The following is a 27,922-nucleotide window of genomic DNA, read 5'->3' as shown; positions in this document are numbered from 1 at the left end:
AATAAGATATCATAAGTGATAAAAAAACGTAGAGATCGAGGGAGATGGTGGAGGATGTGGTGATTGTTGGGGCGGGGATAGCAGGGTTGGCCACAGCGGTGGCTCTGAAGAGAGTGGGGGTGCGAGCTTTGGTGTTAGAGAGATCGGAAGGGCTCAGAGCCACCGGTGCGGCGCTCGGCCTCTTCCCAAATGCATGGCTTGCACTTGATGCTCTTGGTGTTTCTCATAAGCTCACTTCCGTTTACAATCCTTCCACAAGGTAATTCTCAATTTCCTCTACGTTCTTCCTAAGTTTGTATCATCAATTATTGGATTAATAATTTTCACATCTCAATCCAACAATGGTGAGAGTACCGAAAGCTCAAATATTCAACTTTTTAATTGTACGGAGAAAGAGAGGTCACTTTAAATCACCGTTCAGAAAAACAAAAAATGGGAATCAATTCAACTCAGATGATCGTTTTTGATTGATTTTCCTTTCTGTTTTAGTTATAAATCAAATCACGTCAATCTTTAAATTTATTACTTCATTCGTCTCATAATAAGTGTTATATTTTAAAAATTGTGATTTAAATATTTTGAAAATGCAAACTCACAACACCACTATACACAATTTGGACGTCCCAAATTTTAAAATATGACACTTAAGGTCTATTTGGCATTTGTTTTGTTTTGTTTTAGGCCTGCTATAGTAGTCTCTTTCAAACCCAAAACATGTTTGAGTTTGCTTGTGTTTTAAATAATTGCAAAACAATTTCAAAAATAGGCTCAAAAATTAAAATACCGTTTTGGTGTTTTTTCATGTTTCATACTATTTGGGCTACAAATTACTGTAGCGGAGGAAACAATTCTCTCATTAAACTTTAGCAAGTATAACACAACACGTATAAAAGGCAAAATGTCATTTTCTAGGAATTTCTTTGGCGCAGCTTCACTTGGCGATTTTGGGCGACTCGCAAATCATTTCCAATCGCCTCCATCTCTATTCTCGTTCTCTACTCTGAACTCCATCTCTCTCTGTCTCTGCAACTACAAATTACAAAATCTACAAGAATCTGAAGTTCAAAACCCATTTATGTCAGTTTATCTATTTGTCTGCAAGAATCAAAACCTATTATTACCTATAAATAATGCCTCCATCTCTATTCTCGTTCTTAGATCTGAACTTCCCCTCTCTCTCTGGCAATTGCAAACTGCAAAATCTACAAGAATCAGAAGTTCAAAGCCCATATATTTCAGTTTATGTATCTGTTTGCAATAAGCAAAACCTATTACTTATATAATCAAAACCAATTACCTATATCAGAACCCATATCGGCATATCATTTCAGATTGTTCAAAAAATCAAAACCCATATCTTTCAGTTTCCATCGCCTGCTGTTTTAGTTCGGGTTCGCGTTCGCAAGCTTCAGCCTTTGGCCCGCTGTCTCTCAACTCTCAAGCTTGCCCCCCTTCTCTCTGCAACTGCGAACTCGTAAATAATTTGTTGCAAAAATTATGTATATATATATATATATATATTTGTGTGACCAAACATGTTTTGCATGTTCTTGTTTCCCCATTTTCACAGCAAAATATAATTCCCAAACTGACGATACAAGATTTCGTTTCTTCTCTCTCTCTCTCTCCCTCTAGTATTCTGTCCTAACTTTCTACTTGTCATGGTCTATTTATAGGCCATCACCCTTATTGCTGCTAACCAATTACACTGGGCCTATATTCGAAGCTCTCTTCCTTCTGGGCTTGGTCTTCCAATGGGCTTGAACTTCCTCGGTGGATACCTCAGGTTCGGCCTATTCCAGGGCGCTTTGTCATGGATCCTACTTCAATCATTCGACCCGATCTCACTCTCGCGAACCATATCCGGCCCATGCCACTTGCCGCATCCTCAACTGCCCCCATAATTACCTCTTATTGATTAGGGGGTAATTATTAGTGGCTGCTAATGATGACTTGATGGCTCGAGGAGATCGTGTGGGAGAATGGACGGTTAGATCCAGGGGTCGGCGCTTCGAGATTCAAAAAGACAACCCATCGCTTTCCTGACTCTTCGGCCCTTGGGCTCTTCTCGTCTTTATAAGCTCCATTGATTCTCCATCGATCCTCTTTATCGTCTCCATCTCACCTTTTGCTGTTTGAATCCTCTCCGGCGATCTCTTGCAAAAGATCTTCCTTCCAGTGGCTTTGCAATACTTTCTGCCATTTGCACTCTCTAAGGTTAGTTTCATTTGCATTTTTCATTTGGAAGACTTCTTTCTCCTCCCTGGAATCCTCATCCACTCTCACCATGACAGTAGATCTAGACGTTATTCGCATGAAACTTCACCTTCTTGACGATGTAGAAATTAGAAACTGCCCCCGAGAAGTGAATATTAGAATCGGTGCTGGCCTTCTTCCCGGCGAGGCCCTGTTTTCACTCCTCCATCTCAATCTCCTTAGATTTCCTTTACATCCTTTCTTTTGCAATGTTTTTAACAAGCTAAATCTTTCCCCTTTACAAGTAAACCCCAATTTCCTTAGGATTTTATCTATTATGCTACTCCTGATTCGTGACAGAGGTCTGGATCTGGACCTCGTAGATCTTCTCCTCTGTTACAAGGTCAGCAAGATCAGAACTGACGAACCGTTTTACCACTTTTTCCCCATTGAGAAGAGGTCCATTTGCACGAATAAGATCAAATCCGAGAAGGGTTGGAGGAAAAACATTATTGGGGTTAGGGGAGCCTGGTTCTCTCCAGCTGCGGAGGATTTCTCTATCTCGAGCGCTTTTGGAGAGTGCTCGTCTCTTTTTACAAGAAATATAAAAACCATAAGAGCGACTGTCCTTGCGAGATTTGCATTCCTCGTTTTTGTACTTTCTTGTGCCATTCCTTAGGCATTCCTTGTGATGACTTGAGCTACAGTGTGTGCAGGGATAGGGATAACTACTTGAAGCGGTACGTTCTGACCAACGTTCCCTCTTGCTCGGACCTTCTCACCTCAGATAATCTCCTCGATATCTCAGTCCTCGGCAAGACAATGAGCCAACTCCAGATCCCCTCCTTCGGCAGGAAGAAAACTGCCCCCAGGCCTGCTATCACCCCTACATCAAATTCCTCACCGGCTTTAGCATCTTCCTCCGCTACCCTTTCTGATACCACTCCTTCCACCGATCCATCCTTGACGGCTGCTGACCCGGTCGCTAGCACGGCGACTGCCAGTCCGAACGTCACCCCCTCTGTCAACAATCCTCCTGGTTCTACTACTGCTTCTGCACGGGAAAAGGCCAGAGGAAAAAGGCATCAACCTGACAGTGCCCTCAGCACAGATGAAGTTCCCTTGTCTCAGAGGGTTAGTGTGATACCCCTCGATTCTAGAGCCACGGGTGATCAAGTCCGGACACAGATCCGAGGGATACCAGACAATCAATATATAAACAAGCAAGAATAAAACTGAATTAATAATAAAATAATGATACGCTGAAAAGAATTCTAATTGTAAAACCTCCAAAATAAAAGTTTTAATACAAATAAACTTTCCAATCCGTACAACTCGGGAATCCATCTAGTGGACCCCTAATATTTCCAACTGGTAAAACATTTACAGAATTAAAATCCAAAACCAAAATAAGAAAGAAAATCCTATGTAGTCGGAAGAGTGAGTGACTGTATCTGCATCACCACGATTAAACCCTAAGCCTGGTACTCACGAACACCTGAAAAATAAAGGTAGGTCAGGCCTACATGCAAGTTCCATCCTACTACAATCCGTACATAAACCCGATACGCAGGTACATCCTAGATAGCTCGGCAATATCTACAATAGTCCATAGATATATATATACACACTATAGGATGCTCACTAGCCTATAACATAGTTCAGCCTGGGTAGAAGGTGACATATAAAACACGCTTTTCAGCGGCCAAGTACCTAGACCTACCAGGGAACATTAGCTATATCTAGCTACTCAACCTTTGCAATATACGCACCCTAACCGTGATCAGGAGACTCAAGCTCGTATCACAGTACCATAAATATATATATAAATTCCTTCCTAATGCCGAAAGATAAAACAAGCATCCATTATGTCGTTCAACTGTTTTAGTTGACAGGACATGTATCCATGTAGGAGTTAACTATTTTAGTTAATCCATTCCGTATGTAAGAAGGGGTAGGACTTAGCTTTTTGATCTAATCCATCCCTGATATGTCACCGTCCCATACCGGTACATATAATGCAAATGATCCATAAACGATGCACATTCATTAGAACATCAAATAAATCCAGAAACCAGCATAATAGAAAACAGATATTATTAAGATCCTATTATGCATCCAGTATATGATTATAATCATTAATCCTCCAAATAAATTGTTAAAGTATTGATAAACAATTTATATTATCCACATCCATACAATTGATAAAACAGAAGTTAAACAGTTCATCAATTAACATCCATAACCTGTTATAATGATCAGCCAGAAATATGAACTAAATACATTATACTAGATATCCCAAACCATCCTCTCATACCATATTATTTAAATTGCCAAAACAAAAACAAGTAATGAAATCCTCCATAAATCCTTAACAGCATGAAAGTTAGCATTTACACCACATGACGTCCCTTTGATCCTCCACTCCAAAACCTGTGCCTGATATAATATGACACTTTGAATTCCAAACTGCTCATTATATGAAACCCCAACAGTATTCCCATACTAGTCCATTTAGTTCGCTAAGCCAAAACTAGCAACTAAAATTCCTACCACTCCTGACAGCATACCATTTAATATTTAAGTCAATACTGTCTATGCCCGTATCCTACACCGAACTTTCTGGCCTCCATTAAAGTATATAAATAATTTATATAATATCCCAAAAGTAATTCGATACCAGTCAGTTTAAGTTATTAAAACAAACTTATTAACTTAAACATTCATCCTTCCTTGACAGCATGTCTATTCCACGTTTCTGTTTCCTGATGCCCCTTAAGATTAGCACCCTAGCATAAACCAACTATTTAAGGGTCTTAATAGGTTAATTTTAACATATTTGAAACCCCCTTTAATTTTTAGTATTTGCGTTTAACCCCAGAACTCCGAAAAAATTGCAGAAAACACCCCGTAGGGGTTTTTTTCCATGGGAGCCGGCTCCCCTTTATTGGTGCCGGCTCCTAGGCTTCTAGAGCCGGCTCTCCCTCATGGAGAGCCGACTCTCTCTTCATGGGAGCTGGCTCCCACCATTTAGGAGCCGGCTCTCACCCCTGAGAGCCCCTCTGCCTCGTCTCTACTTCGTCCGATGATTTTTCTGCGTTTCCGGCGAAGTCCGACGTTCCTGTCCCAAGTATTTTAACATTCCTAGGGTTCAATTTAAATTCTTAAAGCCCTAGAAACTTCTCACCATCCAGCATGCATTAATTGACAAAAATCTAAAACAAAAACAAAACCATATCCAAAAACGCCAATCACAGTTAGCTGAACGTATGAACAATCTAAAGTCTGATCACATGTGTCAAAATTCCATTATAAAGGTTAACTAACTTCCTAACCATCCTAACAACACCTCACATTGCATTATGAATTAATTTACAGAGGTTTAACACATAATCTAACAATTTATGCAAGAAAAGCCATCTTCAGTTATTATACGGTTAACCAAATTTCAGATTAAACTAATATGCATAAAATTTGTTTTAAAAGTTTTAATTAAATTCCTGGAGTCTACTTAGAATGCACAGAACACAAGTTTACAGGAAGGAGAGAATGAAACTTGCCTTAAGATTCCGGTTTGAAACCTTCATCGCCGTTGCTAAATTCTGCAACGAACTGTAGACTACCTGCAACTCTCCCACTGTTCCAGTTTTATTCCACAAGCCATCGACTCTTTCTTCCTTGATCCCACCTTAAATCCATGGCTGCAATCCTAATTGATTCTCTCAATTTCCCTCTGTTTTTCCTTCTCAAGAAACCTCTCTGTTTTTCCTCTCATAAACCCTTACGTGAATTGAGTTTTAATTTCCTCCCCCTAGCAGACGTATAAGATTTATATATATACACGTCCCAACCTTAAGTCAAATTATATAACCGTATATTTATAAGATTTACGTAAAACCTAATTTAAGTCGGTGACTACACGAAAATAAAACCCTAAATCTAAACCATAAATACAATACACCTAAATTATATAAGCTACCCAAAACTACACGTCAATTACATAAATACAACACACCTAAATTATATAAGCTACCAAAAACTACACGTCAATTAAGTCACTAATAATCAAAACTTTAAATTAACCAATAATTAAATTAAAAACAATTACAATGAATTTAAACAAACACAATTATCAATTAAGCAAAAAAAACCCTTAAACACATAACCAGATAAATCATATTTAAATGCACATAAATCAACTAATCAATAAATCAATAAAATGCACATAAAATAAATAAAGAAATTCCAGTTATATCCTTTTAAAAATTAGGGGTATTACAGTTAGGCCCTCTGGGCCGAACGTGATATCCCTGGCGAGACTTCCTCAAGCTAGGCCCCCCACCCCTTCTGGGCATGCCTCCGCTTCAAGAACGGCGCCATGGAGCCCTCGCTTCATTCGAACAGACGGATCGTCTGTGAAACCGACCGAGACCATGTTCAAAGATGGTCAGACCGCAATGGCTTACTACAGGAGTATGTGGACTCCCAAGGACATCGAGGTAGCCAAAGTTCTGTCTCAGAGGGAGGTGTTCAGCCGATTCCCCTTGTCCGCCATGGAGGTAACTTCTACCCCTTAGTCAATAAATCTTTACATACTCTTGACACTTATTTTCTTCTAACCATCTGCTCGGCTTAACCAGTTATCCTGTATATCTCTACAGACCTTGTACGGGATGATAGCTATGCAGAAGCAAGTTGAGCATGTGAATGCCAAGGTCCGCGCGCTTTCTGATAGCCTTAGTGCAGCGAACAAGGAGAACGATAATTTAGCTGCTCAGAAGACCGGGTTAATGGTTCAACTTGGTAAAACTGAAAAGAGAGGGATTCGCTGAGGAAGGAGACTGACTCTCTTCAGGATGAGAGGAATGCTCTGCAGCTTGAAAAGAGCGTCTGGCAGACCGAGCGGGAATCCCTTAGGGCCGAGAAGGAAGAACTGCTATGCCTTCTGAATGTTAAGCAATCCGCTCGGATGGCCTTTGAGAAAAGGGCCTTGGACGAGCGCAACACTTTACTTGATACCATCAGCAGGGTAAATGGTGGCATGCTAGCTCTGCATGCTCGGTTCTCTAGAGTTGGAGCCCTCAGATATGCTCAGGGGTTCCGAGAGGGTTACGCAGATCGCGTCCCAGATGAGGGTCAGACTGGCTCTACCCCTGATGATGTTGATAAGGACCTGGATATCGACCCTCCTGGTATTTATACCGATCTTGACTCCACCGCTGCCGAGGGCATATTTGATGAATGTCAGGAGATTGCGTCTTCTCGGATCACTCTTACTCCTCCTGCCGCTCTGACTTTGGACATTCTTCCTCTGTCCACTTTGACTCCATCTGCCGTTACTGCTGAAGATAACCCTCAGCAGAATGATTCTTCCAACGCTGTTGAGGGTAGGACTCAACAGAACGATTCTGTCATTCACCTCGACTCTCCACCTCGTGAGGATGGTGACACCACCAACAATGAGGAGGTAGCCCAACATCATCAAGAGGCCGACGAGGCAAATGCCTCTTAGTTAGAACTTTTTTTTTTTTTTTTTTAAATGTACTGACTTTGGTATATTTGCCATCTTTACACCTCCTTTTTTGTAACCCTCTGAACCTTATTAATGAGATGGTCGACTTCTGATCAAACTTTTTGTGTCGACTTTTTTTTTTTTTTTTTTTTTTTTTTTTTTTTTTTTTTTTTTTTTTTGAGCAAGTGTTTGGCGTTCGGCTCATTGTGCCAACTGCCACTTACTTTGCTCAGGCGCCTGGCGTTCGGCTAGAATGCCACTTGCCACTTGGCCCTCTAATTTTCTTTAACAAGTGTTTGGCGTTCGGCTCATAGTGCCAGCTGCCACTTACTTTGCTTAGGTGCCTAGCATTCAGCTGGAATGCCTCTTGCCACTTGGCCCTCTATTTTTCTTAGCAAGTATTTGGCGTTCGGCTCATAGTGCCAGCTGCCACTTACTTTGCTCAGGCGCCTAGCGTTCGGCTAGAATGCCACTTGCCACTTTGCCCTTTATTTTTCTTAGCAAGTGTTTGGTGTTCGGCTCATAGTGTCAGCTGCCACTTACTTAGCTTAGGCACCTGGCGTCTAGAATGCCACTTGCCACTTGGCCCTTTATTTTTCTTAGCAAGTGTTTGGTGTTCGGCTCATAGTGTCAGCTGCCACTTACTTAGCTTAGGCACCTGGCGTCTAGAATGCCACTTGCCACTTGGCCCTTTATTTTTCTTAGCAAGTGTTTGGCGTTCGGCTCATAGTGCCAGCTGCCACTTACTTAGCTTAGGCAGTTGGCGTTTCAGCTAGAATGCCACTTGCCACTTGGCCCTTTATTTTTCTTAACAAGTGTTTGGCGTTCGGCTCATAGTGCCAGCTGCCACTTACTTAGCTTAGGTGCCTGGCACTCGGCTGGAATGCCTCTTGCCACTTGGCCCTCTATTTTTCTTAGCAAGTGTTTGGCGTTCGGCTCATAGTGCCAGCTGCCACTTATTTGCTTAAGACTTTAAAGAGGAGTGCAATCTTTATAAATCTCAGAAACTTATACATTCAACTGTTTTCAATTTAAAATAAACAAAATTCAGTACTGAATCTCAACTTTTTATTGATAATACCTCTTCAGAGAAGTAGCATTCCAAGGCTTGTTAACCAGCCTTCCGGCCATGGTTTCTAAGGTATATGCGCTTTTTCCTATGGCCTCTGCAATTCTGTATGGGCCTTCCCATGGTGGCATAATCTTTTTGACTATCCCCACCTTCTTTTTCAGAACCAGGTCACCTGGCCTAAAGTCTCTGCTTTCCTGTTATGGCTGTTCGCAAGCGTCTGCTGGTAAGAGGCGAGCCTTACCGCTGCTGCGTCTCTTTTTTCTTCCAGCAAATCGAGGTTAAACCTTAGCATATTGTCATTATGCTCACGGTTCCATGCCAAGCTTCGAACAGTTGGAACTAAGTGCTCGATTGGTATAACTGCCTCGGTTCCATACGCCATGGTGAATAGGCTTTCTCCGGTCGGTCTTCTAGGGGTTGTTCTGTAGGCCCATAGGACGTTCGGCAGTTCATCTAACCACCTTCCTTTCATTTCTTCTAGTTTCTTCTTGATACAAGTAAAGATTGTTCTGTTTGTAATTTTCGCTTGTCCATTGGCCTGTGGGTGACTTACTGCTGCCAGCTTTTGATTAATTCCATATTCCTCCAACAGCTCTCTTACTTGCTTACTGTCAAGGTTGGTACCATTATCCATGACGATTGACCTCGGAACACCAAACCGGCAAATAATATTACTCCAAATGAATCGTCTCACATGAGTTTGAGTAACGCTCGAGTACGGCTCTGCTTCCACCCACTTAGTAAAGTAGTCTGTAGCCAGTAACATATACTTGTTCTGGTTCTGGCAGTTGGTAGATGACCAACTACATCCATCCCCCATTGTGCGAAAGGCCATGGTGTGGCCATTACATGCAAGTCTTCAGGCGGTTGGTGAATCAGTGGTCCGAACCTTTGGCACTTATCGCACCTTCTGGACAATTCTTCCGAATCTCGCGACATGTTTGGCCAGAAGTACCCTTGAGCCATTGCTTTGTGTGCTAATGATCTCCCCCCTGAGTGGTTTCCACATACACCTTCATGAATAGCTCGTAATATTTGCCGAGCCTCTGCGGGGGTAACACACTTTAAGTACGGTCCGGAAAAAGATCTTCTATATAACTAGTTATGCACTACGGCGTACTTTGCAGCATTCGCTTTGATTTTCCTAGCCTCATTTCTTTGTTCAGGCAGAGTACCATCTCGGATGTAAGTTATGATCGGATCAATCCAACTTGGCTCATATGGAATAAAATTCACTTGCTAAGGATCCGAGCCTGAAGGTTCTTCAAAAATGGATGGCTGGTTTAATATTCCCACTAGAACCACCCTTGCCAATGTTTCTCTAGAACCCGAGGTGCTATATGCTAACCTGTCGGCATCTTCGTTATACTCCCTTGGAATTTGAATGAATTCAATTTTTTCAAAGTTCTTTGCCTCCCGCATAACAGCAGAATGATATGCTTCCATCGTTTCATCCTTGGTTTCATACTCACCCCTCACTTGCCGAACGACTAACTGTTAGTCACTGAAAACATTCAAATTCCTGACCTTAAGTTCTTTGGCAAGCTTTATTCCTGCCAGCAACGCTTCATACTCTGCCTCATTGTTCATGGCTGCGAATTCAAGCTGAAGCGCTTGACTTAAGGCTGTACCTTCTGGCGTCTGCAGTTTGATCCCAATGCCTGCACCCATCTGATTTGAGGATCCATCAACGAAGAGTTTCCATAAGCACTTACAAAGATCCTCTTCCACGTCCTCTGAATCACATTCTAGTAAAAAATCTGCCACCGCCTGCCCTTTGACTGTTGTTCTAGGTTCGTATGTGATATCAAATGAGCTTAACTCTATAGCCCACTTCGTCATTCTTCCGGAGAGATCCGGTTTGTGCAGGATTATTCTGATAGGGAAAGTGGTTAGAACGATAATAGGATGGGATTCAAAATAATGCCTGAGCTTTCTTTTCGCATGCACTAGCGAGAGTATCACCCGCTCTACCTTTGAATACCGTCTTTCGGCCTCAGTCATTGTCTTGCTAACATAGAACACTGGATATTGCTTCCCTTCTGCGTAGTGGACCAGAACGCCACTTGTCGCGATGCTGGACACTCCGAGATACAAAAATAGCTTTTCGCCTGATTCTGGAGCTGACAGTGCCGGAAGGTTCTGCATATATTTTTTCAGAGCAGTTAACGCTAGGCGTTGTTCATCTCCCCAAACCTGCCTGCTGTGGCTCCGGATTGTGTCAAAGAATGGTTTGCATCGATCTGACAATTTGGAAATGAAACGGCTCAGTGCAGCAATCCGTCCCGTAAGTGTTTGCACTTCTTTGATTGTCGTCGGCTCGGTATTCTTAGTCAGAGCATCTGCTTGGGCAGGGCTTGCCTCGATGCCTCTGAGATTAACCACGTGCCTTAGGAATTGGCCTGAACTTATACCGAACGAGCACTTGGTTGGATTGAGCTTCATTCCATATCGCCGCAAAACATCAAACACGTCTCGAAGATGCTACACATGATCAGCTTTCTTCTTACTTTTGACCACCATATCATCAATGTAAGCCTCCATTGTCTTCCCTATTTGTTCCTTAAAAATCTTGCTGATAAGTCTTTGGTAAGTTACCCCGGCGTTCTTCAGTCCGAACGGCATAACTTTGTAGCAATACGTCCCGCGTTCAGTAACGAAAGAAGTTTTTTCTTCATCAGCGGGGTCTATGGGGATCTGATTATAACCCGAATAAGCATCTAAAAAGTTCAAACGTTCATATCCAGTAGTTGCATCCACCATCTGATCAATCTTTAGCAGCGGGAAGCTATCCTTCGGACAAGTTTTGTTTAAATTGGAAAAATCAATGCGTACGCGCCATTTCCCGTTTTTCTTTTGCACAACGACCACATTCGATAGCCAGTCGGGGTAGTACACTTCTCTTACGAACCCCGCATCAAGCAGCTTATCAACTTCCTCGGCAATAATTCAGTTGCGCTCGGGGGTAAACCGTCGCTGCTTCTGCTTTACAGGTTTTGCATTGGGGTTAACGTTCAAGGAGTGACAGGATACCGAAGGATCGATCCCTGGCATGTCTAGGTGACTCCATGCGAACATATCTGCGTTTTGAGACAAAAGATCAACTAATTCCTGCTTTTCCTCCTCAACGAGTTGCTCCCCTACTCTGGTTGTCCGTTCTGGTCAGAACTGATCGATCTGCACATCAAGCAGGGGTTTTTCAGTCAAGCCTACTGGTTCCTCCTCTCCATTCTGCTTGGAGGGAGGCTCCTATAATTGCTATCTCGGACTTACTGAATGAATGGGAGCTTTCCCCTTTCCGGCATGTTTCATCGTTACAGAGTAACATTCTTTTGCTGCAACTTGGTCTCCATGAATGTCAATCACTTTGGTTCCGTCCGGTGCCAGGCATCTCATTACCTGATGCAGAGTGGAAGGAACACCTCGAACTCTATGGATCCACCCTCTGCCTATCAGAAGATTGTAAGAGGGATGAATTTCAACAACTACAAAGGTTTCTATCAAAACCCTCTCGGCAGCATGTACCGCTACCTCCACCGTGCCGACGGGCTCCACTCGCTTTCCATCAAACCCTAATAGTGGATTCCCGGTGGATTTCAGCTGATCCTGTTTGATCTCAAGCCGATCGAATGTATCTCTTGGCATGATGTTCGCACTACTTCCAGGGTCAATTAGAACTCTGCGCACCAAGCATTTGGCCACTGTCAAACTTACGACCAGCGGGTCCTGATGAGGGATCTGAACACGCAACAAGTCTGTTGTGTCAAACTTTATCTACATTGACGCGCTCTGTTGGTGCAGAGTGTTTACACTGCCTATCCTTCTCTTCATCCGTGCCTGACGAAGGCGTGTTCGAAGCAGTTCATTTGATTCTTCAGCAGGTTCTGGCCGACCGTGAATTGCATTAATTACTTGAACTGGTTGCGTGTTGTGAGAATTCGACTTCTGATTCTTCTTCACATGCTCCATTGGTCGGTTCTGCTCCACCGCTGGTCCTTGAATATAGCTTTCGAATTCCCCTCTGGCTATCAGCATCTCTACCTGTCTCCTTAGGTTCCTGCATTCGTTAGTCTGGTGGCCAAAATCAGAATGAAATGCACAGTGTTTAGACTGATCCCTCTATTCGAGAGGTTATCTGATTGGTAAAGGAGGTCGGAACTTATCTTTATTTTCTTGGTACAGTCTTGCTAGGGTAACTTTCAATGGAGTAATCAGCTCTTCCTCTCTGGGCCTCTTCTCGGATTTCCACGAGGAACGTTGCGGTTGGACCTGTTTTTGCCTGATCTTTGCTTTGGTCTTTTCTTCCGTGGATATAACGGATGTCTTCCGAGCGTTTGCCGCCTCTTCTTCTTCCAAGCGCACAAATCCATCAGCTCTTTCGTTAAGTTCATCCATAGTCCTCGGCGTGTTGACCACTAAGCTTGTGTGGAACGGGGTGCCACGATTCATGGCCAGTATGAATGCTTGAACTGCCGTTGATGGGTGACATTCAATAACCATGCTCTTGGTAAGGTTAAACCTGGTTAGGAAAGCCTGGAGACGCTCTTCAGCGTGTTGCTTCATTGTGACTAAGCTCGAAATATCTTTCGCTGGACGCTTGTTTCCATAGTATTGGCTTATGAACCGATTGCACAGGTTTCGGAAACTATCCACCGAACCCCTCGGCAGGTTTTTGAACCAATTCAGAGCTGGTCTGGCCAGACTCGTAGGAAAGCACTTGCACATCAAAGAATCATTCTCAATGTTTAGAGCCATTTTCAGCTGGATGTGATACACATGATCGATCGGATCAGTCGTTCCGTCGAACAGAATGAAAACGGGCATGGAAAATTTCCTCGGACTCGGAGCATTCAGAATCTCATCGGTGAACGGTGAATCCACCGTTCGAGCTGCTAAACGGAGTGTTTCATTTTCCCTCTGGAACCCCGCGGCTGCTCTCTGGTCTACTGATCTCCTCTCTGAGCTGTGATAGTCGAACGTCGTCATGGAAGGCCGATAGGTCGGATCGAATGATCTATCCTCAACGAAGTCCTTGCGCCATGGAGGCATAGCTTTCTGACGAATCAACTCTGTTGCTTCACCTCGGCTGAGCGTTTCTTGATGTGGATCAAAAGTCATTGCTTCGTTTCGCCTGATCTGCTCACGCCGTGGATCCATGTGAGTCGATTCTTCACGATCATCCATACGACGAAGATTTGGCGGCAAACCGTCTCGCTAGATTTCCTCGCGGTGAGGATCTACTAGATTGTTTCCAACCTCTTCACCGTGATGTGCTGCACCGGTACGTGCACCTTCTTCTCCTACCGGGAGTGGTCGTGGAATTATTGGAGCTTCCTGACGCTGCATTTCATTCCTTAGATCCGCATTTTCTCTCCGGAGAGCTTCGATCATGTTCATCAACTCATCAAGTTTAACTTGCTGGACGTTCTCAACCGTATTAGAGTTGTCACCCCCTATCATGATTCCGGATCGAAGCAAAGGCATGAATTACGAACTTCGAAACAGATCTAAGCGTTACCGATGTAAACTCCGCTAGATCTGGGCTTAACTTCACCGAATCGTGATCACTGTTTGCTAGATCTGAACTTTTCTAGCTTCAAACTCATCGGATCTGACTACAACTGAGCAAATCACAATTGCGTCATTCCAAAGCAAATGCCTCAGAATCCTCAATAAGCAAGAATTCTCTCGGAACAAACTACAATCTCACTGATCTGGATTGAACTTCCAGAAATCACACTGTGTATTCACAAACTCGATTGAAATAATATGGTACTGATCGGGCTCAAATTGATCTTCGTCCTCGATTCCCACAGACGGCGCCAATTGACGATACAAGATTTCGTTTCTTTTCTCTCTCTCTCTCCCTCTAGCATTCTGTCCTAACTTTCTACTTGTCATGGTCTATTTATAGGCCATCACCCTTATTGCTGCTAACCAATTACACTGGGCCTATATTCGAAAGCTCTCTTCCTTTTAGGCTTGGTCTTCCAATGGGCTTGAACTTCCTCGATGGATCCCTCAGGTTCAGCCCATTCCAGGGCGCTTTGTCATGGATCCTACTTCAATCATTCGACCCGATCTCACTTCTGCGAACCATATCCGGCCCATGCCACTTGCTGCATCCTCACAAACGTGTTTTCAAATTTTTTCCAAAACACTCCTACAATAAAAATATTGTTTCTGTTTTAGCCAAAAACAAAACGCATGCCAAACGAACCCTTATTATGAAACAGAAAAAATAATTTTTACATTTTGTATTTAAAATGATATTAAATTTTCTGTTAATAATTATTAATATGTTTGTAATTTGTTAGTCCTTTGTTGGTTGTAGCATTGTCATTGTAACTTGTATGTCCTCTGATAATTTAGGATTATCTACCAACCAATTTTTTATTTTTTTATGTCTAGAAAAATCCATTTCATTTTAAATGAGTAGTTTAATTTAATTTTTTTTTTTTTTTATTGGCAAAAAATATATATCACTCACGCTTTTATTTTGTATCACTTATTGTTATTTATTCTATCTAAAAGTGTAATGTAAGAATGTGAATAAGTTAATTGACTACATATAAATTTAAATATTAGCCAAATCTCGCATTTGAGGTAACTTGATCAATTATTTCATTTGACGTCACAAGATCAATAATTTTATGTACCTTTAAAGTGGACTACAAGCTGCACGTTATCAAATTATGTTGATAAATAAGGTGCATGCACTATTATTATGTACACCTAAAATGCCATGAGAGAGAGAGAGAGAGAGTGGATTCTCTATATAGAGTGTGCTCGGCCAGCTGAAAGTGTAATTTCATGCTCAATTATATTATATATATATATATATATATATATATATATATATATAATATAGATCACTGTATTTAATACTAAAACTGTATCAATTAGATATTGTTTTCTACCTAAAATACTGGCATGTGAGTATATCTAATGTTTCTCGCTATCTCTTACGTAGTATTATTTTCTCGGTTCAGGGGATACATAACTGATGTTGGCAATGGAACCATCCAAGAGGTCTCTTTTGGTGCGACAGACAGGTGATACTCATAAGCATCAACTAAGAATATAGGGAAATAATCTCTTGCACACTAACACTAGTCATAGAATATGATTTAAGTATAAAAAGAAAGTAATTATTAAAAAAATTAATAATCATATCTAAAGATCATGGGTAATGTGGATAAATTTCTTGCTTTTATTATTTTATAAATTTATCATATAATGGTAATACAATCATATTTCTTTTTATGAATAATAATTTAAAGATATAATTCAACAGTTATCGAATTCAATTAATGTGAATATGGTGGTGGGTCTACTATCACTACGTCATGTGATGAGACCCACCATCCCTCTCACATAAATTAAATTTGATAACCCGAAAATTCCATCCCTAAATCACTAATCTCCTTTTATTTATTTTAAAATTCAAATTTCATAAAAAATTAAAAATATAAAGTAAAACAAATTCTCATTTTCTCTTGGTCCAAACAACTAAACGATGGTCACAATAAGAGAGGGCTCTTGTAAGGTTTTGAAAAATGTTATTATTATTATTATTATTATTTACTATAACACTCACACTCTCATTTTTTATTTTTTTAATGGGATTTGAAATTTCCCAAAAAAAAATATTACATGGTCTGAGAGTACGTGATACAATTTAATCATAATTTTACACGTAATTAAATATGTCAATTTTATTTAATTTTTTATTTACATGTCAGGTTATATAATTTATCAAATTATGTAGTTCCGGAAAAATTATTCATTGCAATCGTTGCAACGATAACATGGTGCAACAGACGGGTACAAACATTCCTAACAAAGTAAAATTGACCTACAATAGAATATAAAAACTTTTATATTTGTTTAGGTAAAGTGTTTGCAGTCGTCCATTGCACCATATAATCGTTGCAACAGTTTGCAATGAATAATTTTTCATAATTTTGGACCATATAATAATTTCTCAAAAAATAAATTTTTTTTTTTCAATTATTTTCCATATAACAGATTTTTAAATTACTTTAACAGACCTCAATAAATGCTCAAAATTTAATGCTTGACTTGTTTGGTAACAGGGATGAAAGAGGACCAACGTTCATGCACCGTAAAGCGTTGTTGGAAGCTCTTGTTGAAGAACTGTCAGTTGACGCGATCCGTTTTTGTTCAAAATTGTCCTCCATTGAAGCCCACCAACAAGAAGGCACATCCATTGCTATCATACACTTAGAAGACGGAACTATCATCAAAGCAAAGGTAAACTATAAACATTCAGAAAGATGTCATTTTAAAATCGTAATCTTTTATTAGTTATAGTTTTTCTTTTTCTTAATAACACTTCTAAATTTTAGGAATATATATATATATTTTTTGGTGTTGTTATTATGATTAATTGTTAAATTTTTTTAATATACCGGGGCATTCTAACCCCGCCCCTCTAAATTAGTCGAAATTGTCCGACTTTCAAACGCCAAATTATTATTATTATTTATTTTTATATTTTTTTACTCTTTTGAGAATAGGATTTAAAATTAGTGGAGAATCAAATCCGTCCAGAATTGACTAAGAAATATCTTTATTAAGGAATACATATATATATATTATAAAAATTGTTGGCAACTACAGATTTTGATAGGGTGTGACGGTGTGCACTCGGTGGTGGCTAATTGGTTGGGACTTGGTGCACCAGTGGATTCTGGTAGGTCAGCAGTTCGTGGGCTAGCCATATATCCTAAAAGCCATGGGTTGAAACAAGAATTCCAGCAGTTTGTAGATGTGGGCAAAAGGGGTGGTTATGTTCCCCTCAACGAGAACGAGCTTTACTTGTTCTTTGCTTGCAATTCTACTTCTAAAGGTTAGTTTTCTTTTAATCACTATAACATAAATAATCAGCATAATCCAACTTTAATTAGACAATTCAATCATTTGGTATGAGAAAATGACTTGTTGTATTCGTTTACATGGAATTGGAGCTTTAGAATTTGAATTTGTAAAATTGGAGAAAATCAACTAACAAAATTGAACCAAAATTTTCTCCATTTCTACAAATTCCAATTCCAAAACTCTAATTTCACGCATCCGAATACAACCTTAACCTATTTGAATAGTTATAATTATTATTTAGACAATCTCTCTCATTCTTCATATTACAATATATCTAACATTTTAAACAATTTATTTACAATTTCAGGGAAAAATAACGCAGGAAATCCAGAATTGATACAAAGAGAACTCATTGAGAACTTACTCAAGGATTTCCCTCCAATATACTTTGATGTCGTCGAGCACTCTGATCTCTCGACGCTGACATGGGCCCCCCTCATGTTCAGGCGTCCATGGGATATCATACTCAAGAATGCAAGTAAGGGGACCATCACTGTGGCAGGAGATGCCTTGCACCCCATGACTCCTGACCTAGGCCAAGGTGGTTGTTCAGCCCTGGAGGATGCAGTTGTCTTAGGCCGACACATTGGGGAAGTATTTATCCGGCATGGAAGGCTCGTGCCACGAGAGGCAGCCGAAGCTATAACAAGGTACGTTAAGGAACGGAGATGGCGTGTTGCCGGATTGATCACCGGCTCATATCTGTCAGGGTGGGTGCAACAAAATGGTTCTGGGTGGTGGATGAAGTTCTTAAGGGATGCCATATTTTACAAGTTTCTTTACCCCAGAATAGTCGATGCTATAACTTATGATTGTGGAAAGTTGCCTAAACCTTCTTCTCATAGTGAATTGGAGGGCGAAAGTCTCAAAATTTAATTCTATAATGAGAATAGTACTGGTGAAATTATAGGTGAGAAATTAGAGACCATTCTATTAATAATTAATGTTTGACATTCATATCATATTAATTTCCTGTTTGCCTAATATATTGTTTTTTTTTTTCTTTAATTTTATTTTCTTTGTTTGGAGTGGGGAGCAATGCATAATAATTTTCATTTTCTGATGATCTCTTTACATCCGTATTCCATTCCATGAGTAACAAAGTAAAAAGATATGATAACAAGTCATACTAGTTTGATGCAAGTATGGGGCGTGGATCCTACCACTAGTGTAATCTTAGTTTGTCGAACTCTAAATGATTTTCCAAATACATGCAAAAACAATCAAGATTTTGACCTGTTGGAAACGGCATTAGAAAACGCAAACTTTGGAAGGATTTTTAAAAGATTTCGCTAAGAATTTTTTGCGAATCTATTGATGAGCGCGTTCCTCTCTGCGAGGAGATGAACGTGGTATATTTATTTTCTCAAATCCGTTTCCGGGTGAATGAGAAATTGGCTCCAAAGTAAGTGATTTATAAAGCCTAAATGGGTGTGAATAAAGTGGGAAATGCTTGTCCCACATCGAAAAAGTAGCAAAGCAATCTTGAGAATATATATGTCTAGTATGGGATTTGGGTTTGGGCCCAAGGGCACCCAAGTTTTTAAGAGGGGGAGGACCTAGGCTAGCCTGGATCCGAACCAACTACCACACGGGCGCGCCGCCCCCCGACCCGACCCGGTCCGGTCCGGGGCGGGGCTTGATTGTGAAATGGGTTTAACTTTTTACCCAAAGTTGGAATGGGCCTGTGTGGTTGTAATTTTATTTTGATGCTAGACTTATCAAAATGGGCCTGTTTACTGGGCTGAATTAATGGCCGAGTTGGATTATTTGCTTGCTGGACTGGATGAAATTAAAGGGCTGGGCTGGATCAGAATTTGAACCAAGAGTTGCACCCTTTACAAATTAAAAAACCACCAACAGTTTTTTAATTCTGATTGGTCAACAATGGTTGCACCCATTCGGATTATGGGTGCACCCATTCAGAATAGGCACCAACAAGCCTATAAATACCCATCATTGTCTTCATTTCAAAATACACCAAGTTCAGAAATCTTCTTCTCTTCTTCTGAATTTCTTCTTCTAATTCTTCTTTGTTCGGTTCAGCCACTAGTTTGGGTTCAACCTAAACTGGTTTGGATTGGGTTCGAACCTTGGTTTCCAAGTTTCGGTTCAATCTTGGTTTCCAAGTTTCGGTTCAATCTTGGTCTCCGAGTTAGGGTTCAATCCTGGTCTCCGAGTCTGAGTTCAACAGAGAGTACTACACCGAGCCGGTTCGCCTATTCCATTGGTTTGAAGTGCTACTACCAAAGGAAGAAAAGTCGTTGTATCCTGGGAGATAGACGCCGAAGAGTCCGTTAGCACCGTAGCGGGGCGTATCTGTCTTAAGACTATAGAATTAAATTCTAGCCTCGACTTTATCAGGTTCTTTTATAGTTTTATTTTTCTTGATATTAAACTATATAAATATATATATAGATTATTATATTATTTACAAATAATATTTAAATAAATTATACTATAGTATATGATTCATAATTTTTTCAACAATCTTAAGACAGATATCTTTGTACTATAGTAATAATTATTTAATTATTATTCTTGTTATAATTAATTATAATTTGACTCGTGGTCTGTATATTAATATATAACAGACAAATGGCAAGTACGAGTATTACCGTGCCTAATGTTCCCGTCAGTCATGGGGAGAAGCCCGAAAAATTCAACGGGACAGAGTTTAAAAGGTGGCAACAGAAAATGATGTTCTACCTTACAACTCTGAATCTAAGCAAGTATCTGACTGAGACTGCTCCAGTGTTAGATGAGGGTGATACAGACATTACCAAACTTGGAGCTGTTGATACATGGAAGCATGGAGACTTCCTATGCAAGAACTACATCCTCAATGGATTGGACAACACCTTATATAATGTGTACAGTCCAATAAATATTGCTAAAGAGCTTTGGGAGTCGTTAGACAAAAAGTATAAAACAGAGGATGCTGGATTGAAGAAATTCGTGGTTGGACGATTTCTGGACTTCAAAATGATAGACTCCAAGACAGTCGTGAGCCAAGTGCAGGAGCTCCAGCTGATCCTACATGAGATACATGCTGAGAAGATGACATTGAGTGAATCCTTTCAAGTAGCTTCAATCATTGAAAAGCTGACACCTACTTGGAAAGATTTCAAAAATTACTTAAAGCATAAACGCAAGGAAATGGGGCTCGAAGACTTAATTGTCAGGCTGAGAATTGAAGAAGATAACCGTACATCTGAAAAGAGAGCCGGAAATTCTTCAATAGTGTCAAAGGCAAATGTAGTGGAAGCAGGACAGAAAAATAAGAAGAGGAAGCACTCTGGAAAAGGTCCTAGCCAAGGAAACTACAAGAAGTTCACTGGGAAGTGTTTCATATGCGGCAAGCTAGGACACCGAGCTAAAGATTGTCGTAGCCGCAAAACACATCATAACCCCAAGAAGAAGACCACTGAGGTGCACATAGCTGAAGAAGATAAGTTGACAGCTGATGTATCAGAGTTAAATCTTTCAGCTGTGGTTTCTGAAATCAACCTGGTAAGCAACAACAGAGAATGGTGGGTGGACACAGGAGCTACTCGTCATGTTTGCTCTGAAAAGAGGATGTTCACTACCTATGAAACTATAAATAATGAAGAACAACTCTACATGGGGAATTCTTTTACTGCAAAGGTTGAAGGACAAGGAAAAATCAAGCTACTAATGACCTCAGGGAAAGAGCTCACTCTTAATAATGTGCTGCATGTACCAGACATCAGGAAGAACTTGGTCTCTGGGTCACTACTAAGCAAGAATGGGTTCAAGCTGGTCTTTGTATCTGATAAGTTTGTGCTGACTAAGAATGGGGTGTATGTGGGCAAAGGGTATCTAAGTAATGGACTATTTAAGTTCAATGTAATGACTGTTGTACCCAAAGCTATTAATGATAATAATAAAGCTAATGCTTTTTCTGCTTATATTATTGACTCATCTGATGTATGGCATGGTAGGTTAGGACATGTTAATTATGATACTATTCGTAGATTGATTAACATGGAATCTATACCTAAATTTAATATTGATTTAAATCAAAAATGCCAAACATGTGTAGAAGCAAAATTGACTAGAACCTCATTTCACTCCATAGAGCGAAGTACTGAACCTCTAGCATTAATTCACAGTGATATCTGTAACTTTAAATCTGTGCCAACTAGAGGTGGGAAAAGTATTTCGTTACTTTTATTGATGACTGCACAAGATATTGTTATGTATACTTGTTAAGAAGTAAAGATGAAGCCTTGGAAATGTTTAAACATTACAAGAATGAGGTTGAGAATCAACTTGGAAAAAAGATAAAGATGTTTAGAAGTGATAGAGGTGGTGAATACGAAATACCATTCGCTGACATTTGTTCAGAACATGGTATTATTCACCAAACTACCGCTTCTTATTCACCTCAACAGAACGGTGTTGCTGAACGCAAAAACCGTACCTTAAAAGAAATGATGAATGCTATGTTGATAAGTTCTGGTTTAACCCAGAATTTGTGAAGGGAAGCTTTGCTCTCTGCTAATTATGTTCTCAACAAGGTACCTCAAAAGAAATCAAATGTGACACCTTATGAATTATGGAAAGGTCAAAAACCTTCCTATAAATTCTTAAAAGTGTGGGGGTGTTTAGCTAAGGTTACGGTTCCTACTCCTAAGAAAGTTAAGATAGGACCAAAAACCTTTGATGGTATTTTCATAGGCTATGCACAGAATAGTAGTGCATATCGTTTTCTTGTGCATAAATCAGACATTCCTGATATCCATGTCAATACAATTATTGAGTCAAGGAATGCTTATTTCTTTGAGGATATATTTCCATGCAAAAATCCTCTTAAAAGAAATTATGATACTGCTAATAGCAATATACAAGAGAATATAGACCAAGAGTCTATAAATGATGAAAATGAGGAAGAACCTAGACGTAGCAAAAGAGCTAGAACGTCTAAGTCATTCGGTCTTGACTTTCTGACATATATATTGGAGAATGAGCCACAAAGCTACAAGGAAGCTATGTCTTCTCCTGAAGCTAATTTATGGAAAGAAGCCATAAATAGTGAAATTGAATCCATCATGCAAAATCATACTTGGGAGCAGGTGGATCTTCCTCCTGGTACTAAACCTTTAGGGTATAAGTGGATTTTCAAGAGGAAGATGAAGCCTGATGGTTCAATTGAAAAATATAAAGCCCGACTTGTTGCTAAGGGATATAGGCAAAAAGAAGGCCTGGATTATTTTGATACATATTCACCAGTCACAAGAATAACATCCATTAGATTGTTACTAGCTATTGCAGCACTGCAAAACTTAGAAATACATCAAATGGATGTTAAGACTGCCTTCTTAAATGGTAAATTAGAGGAGGAAATCTATATGGAACAACCTGAAGGGTTTATAGTTCCAGGGAAAGAAAAGAAGGTGTGCAAACTTGTAAAATCCTTATATGGATTAAAACAAGCACCTAAACAATGGCATGAAAAATTTGACAAAATGATGTTGTCAAATGGTTTTAAAATTAATGAGTGTGATAAATGTGTGTATGTGAAAAACACTCAAAATGGATATGTCATTGTGTGCCTATATGTGGATGATATGCTAATAATGGGTAGTAATGATGTTATAATCAAAACTACTAAAAAGATGTTGACCAAAAATTTTGATATGAAAGATTTAGGCATAGCTGATGTCATACTAGGAATTAAGATTTCTAGAACATCAGATGGTCTAGTATTATCTCAATCTCACTATATTGAGAAAATATTAGAAAAGTTTAATAAAGGGGATAGTAGTCTTGTAAAGACTCCTGTTGATGTAAATCTTCATTTATCGAAAAATACTGGTCCTAGCATATCACAACTTGAGTATTCTCGCATTATAGGAAGCTTAATGTATTTGACGAATTGCACACGCCCAGACATAGCATACTCAGTTAATAAATTGAGTAGATATACTAGTAATCCAGGAAAGAACCATTGGATTGCAATAATTAGGGTTCTAAGGTATTTAAAATATACTATAAGTTATGGATTACATAATTCTAGATATCCAGCAGTACTTGAAGGATACAGTGATGCTAATTGGATATCAGATACTAAGGATTCTAAATCCACAAGTGGCTATGTCTTTACTATTGGAGGAGGTGCCATATCTTGGAAATCTTCAAAACAAACTTATATTGCCAGATCCACTATGGAATCTGAATTTATTGCTTTGGATAAAGCAGGTGAAGAAGCTGGTGGCTTCGTAATTTCTTAGAAGATATTCGAAATTGGCCTAAACCGGTGCCCGCGATATGTATACATTGTGATAGTCAATCAGCAATTGGAAGGGCACAAAGTAATATGTACAACGGTAAGTCTCGACATATACGTCGACGACATAATACCGTTAGACAATTGCTCTCAAGTGGGATAATCTCAATAGATTATATCAGGTCAAAAGATAATTTAGCGGATCCGTTTACAAAAGGTTTGACAAGAGAGCAAGTATATAGTTCATCGAGGGGAATGGGATTAAAGCCGAAAGCTAACGAGTCATCTTAATGGAAACCCAACCTAGTTGACTGGAGATCCCAAGATCTAGGTTCAAAGGGACAACAGAAATACTGAATGGCTCACCAGAAGCACTGGGAAGATTCAATCTTCTACCCATTTCTATGATGAGACAGTGTTACCTACAGCGATGAGTAGGATAAGCTATGCTTTTAATGACTCTTATACCTTGAAAATTCAAGTGGGGTATGGTAGGATACTCTTAATAAGAAGTCACCTATATGAGTGTGAAGTGGGGCCGCTTCTATGAGAACTTCTAAGGCTAAGTTTTCTGGAGCGCTTATGAAATACCAGGCGTTGTTCAGGGCCATATGAACACAACCGTGAGAACCGACTTTGTGTGGGAAGGAATTGTGTGTTTGCTATTGTCTTGGTTTACATCAACGGCTGAACAGTTCAAGACATAATGTTCACTGGTTAGCTAGTAAATCCGATAGTAATACACTAGGGAAGGTTCAAGGCCAAAAGCTACCTATCCCGATGCAGTAACTTTCCAATAGTACTCTCTATAGTGTCTGTATCTTCTCCTTTTGTAATCTGCGAAAATTTTCTTTCATGTGGGGGATTGTTGGAAACGGCATTAGAAAACGCAAACTTTGGAAGGATTTTTAAAAAGATTCCGCTAAGAATTTTTTGCGAATCTATTGATGAGCGCGTTCCTCTCTGCGAGGAGATGAACGTGGTATATTTATTTTCTCAAATCCGTTTCCGGGTGAATGAGAAATTGGCTCCAAAGTAAGTGATTTATAAAGCCTAAATGGGTGTGAATAAAGTGGGAAATGCTTGTCCCACATCGAAAAAGTAGCAAAGCAATCTTGAGAATATATATGTCTAGTATGGGATTTGGGTTTGGGCCCAAGGGCACCTAAGTTTTTAAGAGGGGGAGGACCTAGGCTAGCCTGGATCCGAACCAACTACCACACGCGCGCGCCGCCCCCCCGACCCGACCCGGTCCGGTCCGGGGCGGGGCTTGATTGTGAAATGGGTTTAACTTTTTACCCAAAGTTGGAATGGGCCTGTGTGGTTGTAATTTTATTTTGATGCTCGACTTATCAAAATGGGCCTGTTTACTGGGCTGAATTAATGGCCGAGTTGGATTATTTGCTTGCTGGACTGGACGAAATTAAAGGGCTGGGCTGGATCAGAATTTAAACCAAGAGTTGCACCCTTTACAAATTAAAAAACCACCAACAGTTTTTTAATTCTGATTGGTCAACAATGGTTGCACCCATTCGGATTATGGGTGCACCCATTCAGAATAGGCACCAACAAGCCTATAAATACCCATCATTGTCTTCATTTCAAAATACACCAAGTTCAGAAATCTTCTTCTCTTCTTCTGAATTTCTTCTTCTAATTCTTCTTTGTTCGGTTCAGCCACTGGTTTGGGTTCAACCTAAACTGGTTTGGATTGGGTTCGAACCTTGGTTTCCAAGTTTCGGTTCAATCTTGGTTTCCAAGTTTCGGTTCAATCTTGGTCTCCGAGTTAGGGTTCAATCCTGGTCTCCGAGTCTGAGTTCAACAGAGAGTACTACACCGAGCCGGTTCGCCTATTCCATTGGTTTGAAGTGCTACTACCAAAGGAAGAAAAGTCGTTGTATCCTGGGAGATAGACGCCGAAGAGTCCGTTAGCACCGTAGCGGGGCGTATCTGTCTTAAGGCTATAGAATTAAATTCTAGCCTCGACTTTATCAGGTTCTTTTATAGTTTTATTTTCTTGATATTAAACTATATAAATATATATATAGATTATTATATTATTTACAAATAATATTTAAATAAATTATACTATAGTATATGATACATAATTTTTTCAACATGACCTTCATGGACCTTCACTAGAATCAACGGTTATTTGAGTCACTCTGTTGGTTTTTTTTTTTTCATGCCAAGAATGTTAGGGGTTAGTGGTTAGAAAGAAGGAGATGGTATAAGGCTCAAACACGGGCTCTCGGACACGGGGGACAAGGACAATACGGTACTTACAACCACTTTATTCCTCTCCATATGGTATTGCCGTTATGGCTTGTTGCCCCTTTTTTGTTCATTGTAAACATTTACTAATCTATATAAATTGCTTGAATTTTAAGAGGAAAAGAAAAAAGAAAAAAGATTGTGATCGTTGTTCTATGTTTGCTTTAGAATTTTAAATGAGTGGCGACGACCAACTCAACAGTGATAGTTGTAAATTAGTTGATGTTCCTACAAAAGTCATGTTTGTTTTTGGATTCAAAATGACAACTACATGTACAAAGACATAAGAAAAGAGGCTAGACATAAATAGGAAACAAAAATTAAAGTGTGCATAGTGTTTATCTTAACAATGAGCAAAAAGTCTTATCATAATTTGTAAGGTTAAGTGTAAGAAAAACTCCTCTTAAAGTAAAAAGGTGCAAAAAAAACCCTATTTTTTTTTTTTTTTTGCTACACAAAACCCTCTACTGTATGTTTTAGTGCAAATTGGCCCCTAATCATATATCTATTTTCACCAATTTTTTTTAATGAAAATCTCAAAATTGCCCTTTCCACCATTGACCACCAAAGAACCACCTTGTCGCCGATCACCAACCACCAATCACTCCACCAGCAGCCACCACCAGCACTACAACCTCTCTCCTCTCTCTTTCCCTTTCTCCATTCTATATCTTCTCTCGACCTACTACTGCCCCACTTGTAATGTCCCGAATTTTTTTGAATTTTATTTCATTTATTTTTTTCGTGCCTCATTTTGCATGCCACGCAGGCCTCGAGGGCCGTTTACGTCTTTTTCTTGAACCGAGAGTTTTAGAAGTGTATTTTTTTAATTATTACTAAGTTAATTAGATGTGACGGTGTCATTTTAGAAATTTTCAAAAGTCGGGGCGATTTCCAAACTCGGGAACCTCTCCCGGTTTTGCCTTTTGTATAGAAGGGCATTGTAGACATTTCATGTGCATATACATATATGTGTATCTATATATGTTGGGAGATATTTTGGGGATAGAAGAGGCATTGCATTGAAAGATAAGGGGTTAATGGGTAACTTGGCATAAAGTTGGATTTACACAAAGCTTGACACTTGGCTTTTTTTTTGGGCCATGGGACCATTTGCAAGACCAAACCAACCCTTATTTCCTCTCCCCATTTCAGCCAAGCTCTCTCTCACTAATTCGATCATCTCTTTCTCTCTCTATATCTATGTACATATACACACCTCCATGTCCTCCATTATTTCAAGCTTTGATTATGTATATGCATTTAATGTGCATATACATAATTTTTTAAATTCTCTTGCATATTAATAATTATTCAATAAATATAATGTTGAATAATTATTCACATGAAATAGAGATAGTGATTTTATTTTGTAGGCTTGTGAGAGAAGAAATAGTATAATGTTGATATGCAAGAGAATTTTAAAAATTACTCCATGAAACTCTTCCAATTTTAAAGAAACTTGTATTTTAATACAATATCAGTTATATTTATTTGATAATTAATACATTGAAGGAAATATAATTAATACATTAAGAAAAATTCAACTTCTATTCATCAATAATAGAAATTGCATTATATAATAATTAAAATTAAAGGAAACATAATTAATACAGTAAGAAAAATATGGGGCCTCTTTTCCAATTGGCTCAGCTGGCCCTGCCAAAGAATTAAAAGAAGGGTATTCAAACAAGATAATCACGCTCAAAAA

The 27,922-nt window shown here is 39.5% G+C and overlaps 2 protein-coding genes across 2 annotated transcripts; both read left to right on the top strand.

Annotated features, from left to right (window-relative positions):
* LOC132286104 (monooxygenase 2-like) lies at positions 1 to 18,668 on the top strand. The gene is made up of 5 exons (XM_059788370.1): positions 1 to 259; positions 15,773 to 15,835; positions 16,880 to 17,057; positions 17,427 to 17,655; positions 17,992 to 18,668. Exons 1-5 carry the CDS (start codon positions 45 to 47, stop codon positions 18,558 to 18,560), a joined length of 1,254 nt encoding a protein of 417 aa, XP_059644353.1. The 5' UTR covers positions 1 to 44; the 3' UTR covers positions 18,561 to 18,668.
* Positions 5,056 to 8,040, top strand: LOC132284834 (uncharacterized). The gene is made up of 2 exons (XM_059786968.1): positions 5,056 to 6,755; positions 6,858 to 8,040. Exon 2 carries the CDS (start codon positions 7,166 to 7,168, stop codon positions 7,706 to 7,708), a length of 543 nt encoding a protein of 180 aa, XP_059642951.1. The 5' UTR covers positions 5,056 to 6,755; positions 6,858 to 7,165; the 3' UTR covers positions 7,709 to 8,040.
* Positions 18,669 to 27,922: the final 9,254 nt, after the last annotated feature.

Source organism: Cornus florida, unplaced genomic scaffold (assembly GCF_030987335.1).
Source record: "Cornus florida cultivar Cherokee Brave unplaced genomic scaffold, ASM3098733v1 CherokeeBrave_3.0.0_Hap2_Chr11, whole genome shotgun sequence".
Lineage (NCBI taxonomy): Eukaryota > Viridiplantae > Streptophyta > Magnoliopsida > Cornales > Cornaceae > Cornus > Cornus florida.
Note: the sequence above shows the minus strand (reverse complement) of the source record. Positions and strands in the feature narration are given on the sequence as shown.

Excerpts from the sequence above, each read along its gene's own strand:
- LOC132286104 (XM_059788370.1), top strand. The coding sequence starts at position 45 with ATGGTGGAGGATGTGGTGATTGTTGGGGCGGGGATAGCAGGGTTGGCC. Across the intron at positions 260-15,772 it reads GTTTACAATCCTTCCACAAG|GGGATACATAACTGATGTTG; the intron begins GTAATTCTCAAT and ends TTCTCGGTTCAG. Across the intron at positions 17,058-17,426 it reads GAACTATCATCAAAGCAAAG|ATTTTGATAGGGTGTGACGG; the intron begins GTAAACTATAAA and ends TGGCAACTACAG.
- LOC132284834 (XM_059786968.1), top strand. The coding sequence starts at position 7,166 with ATGGCCTTTGAGAAAAGGGCCTTGGACGAGCGCAACACTTTACTTGAT.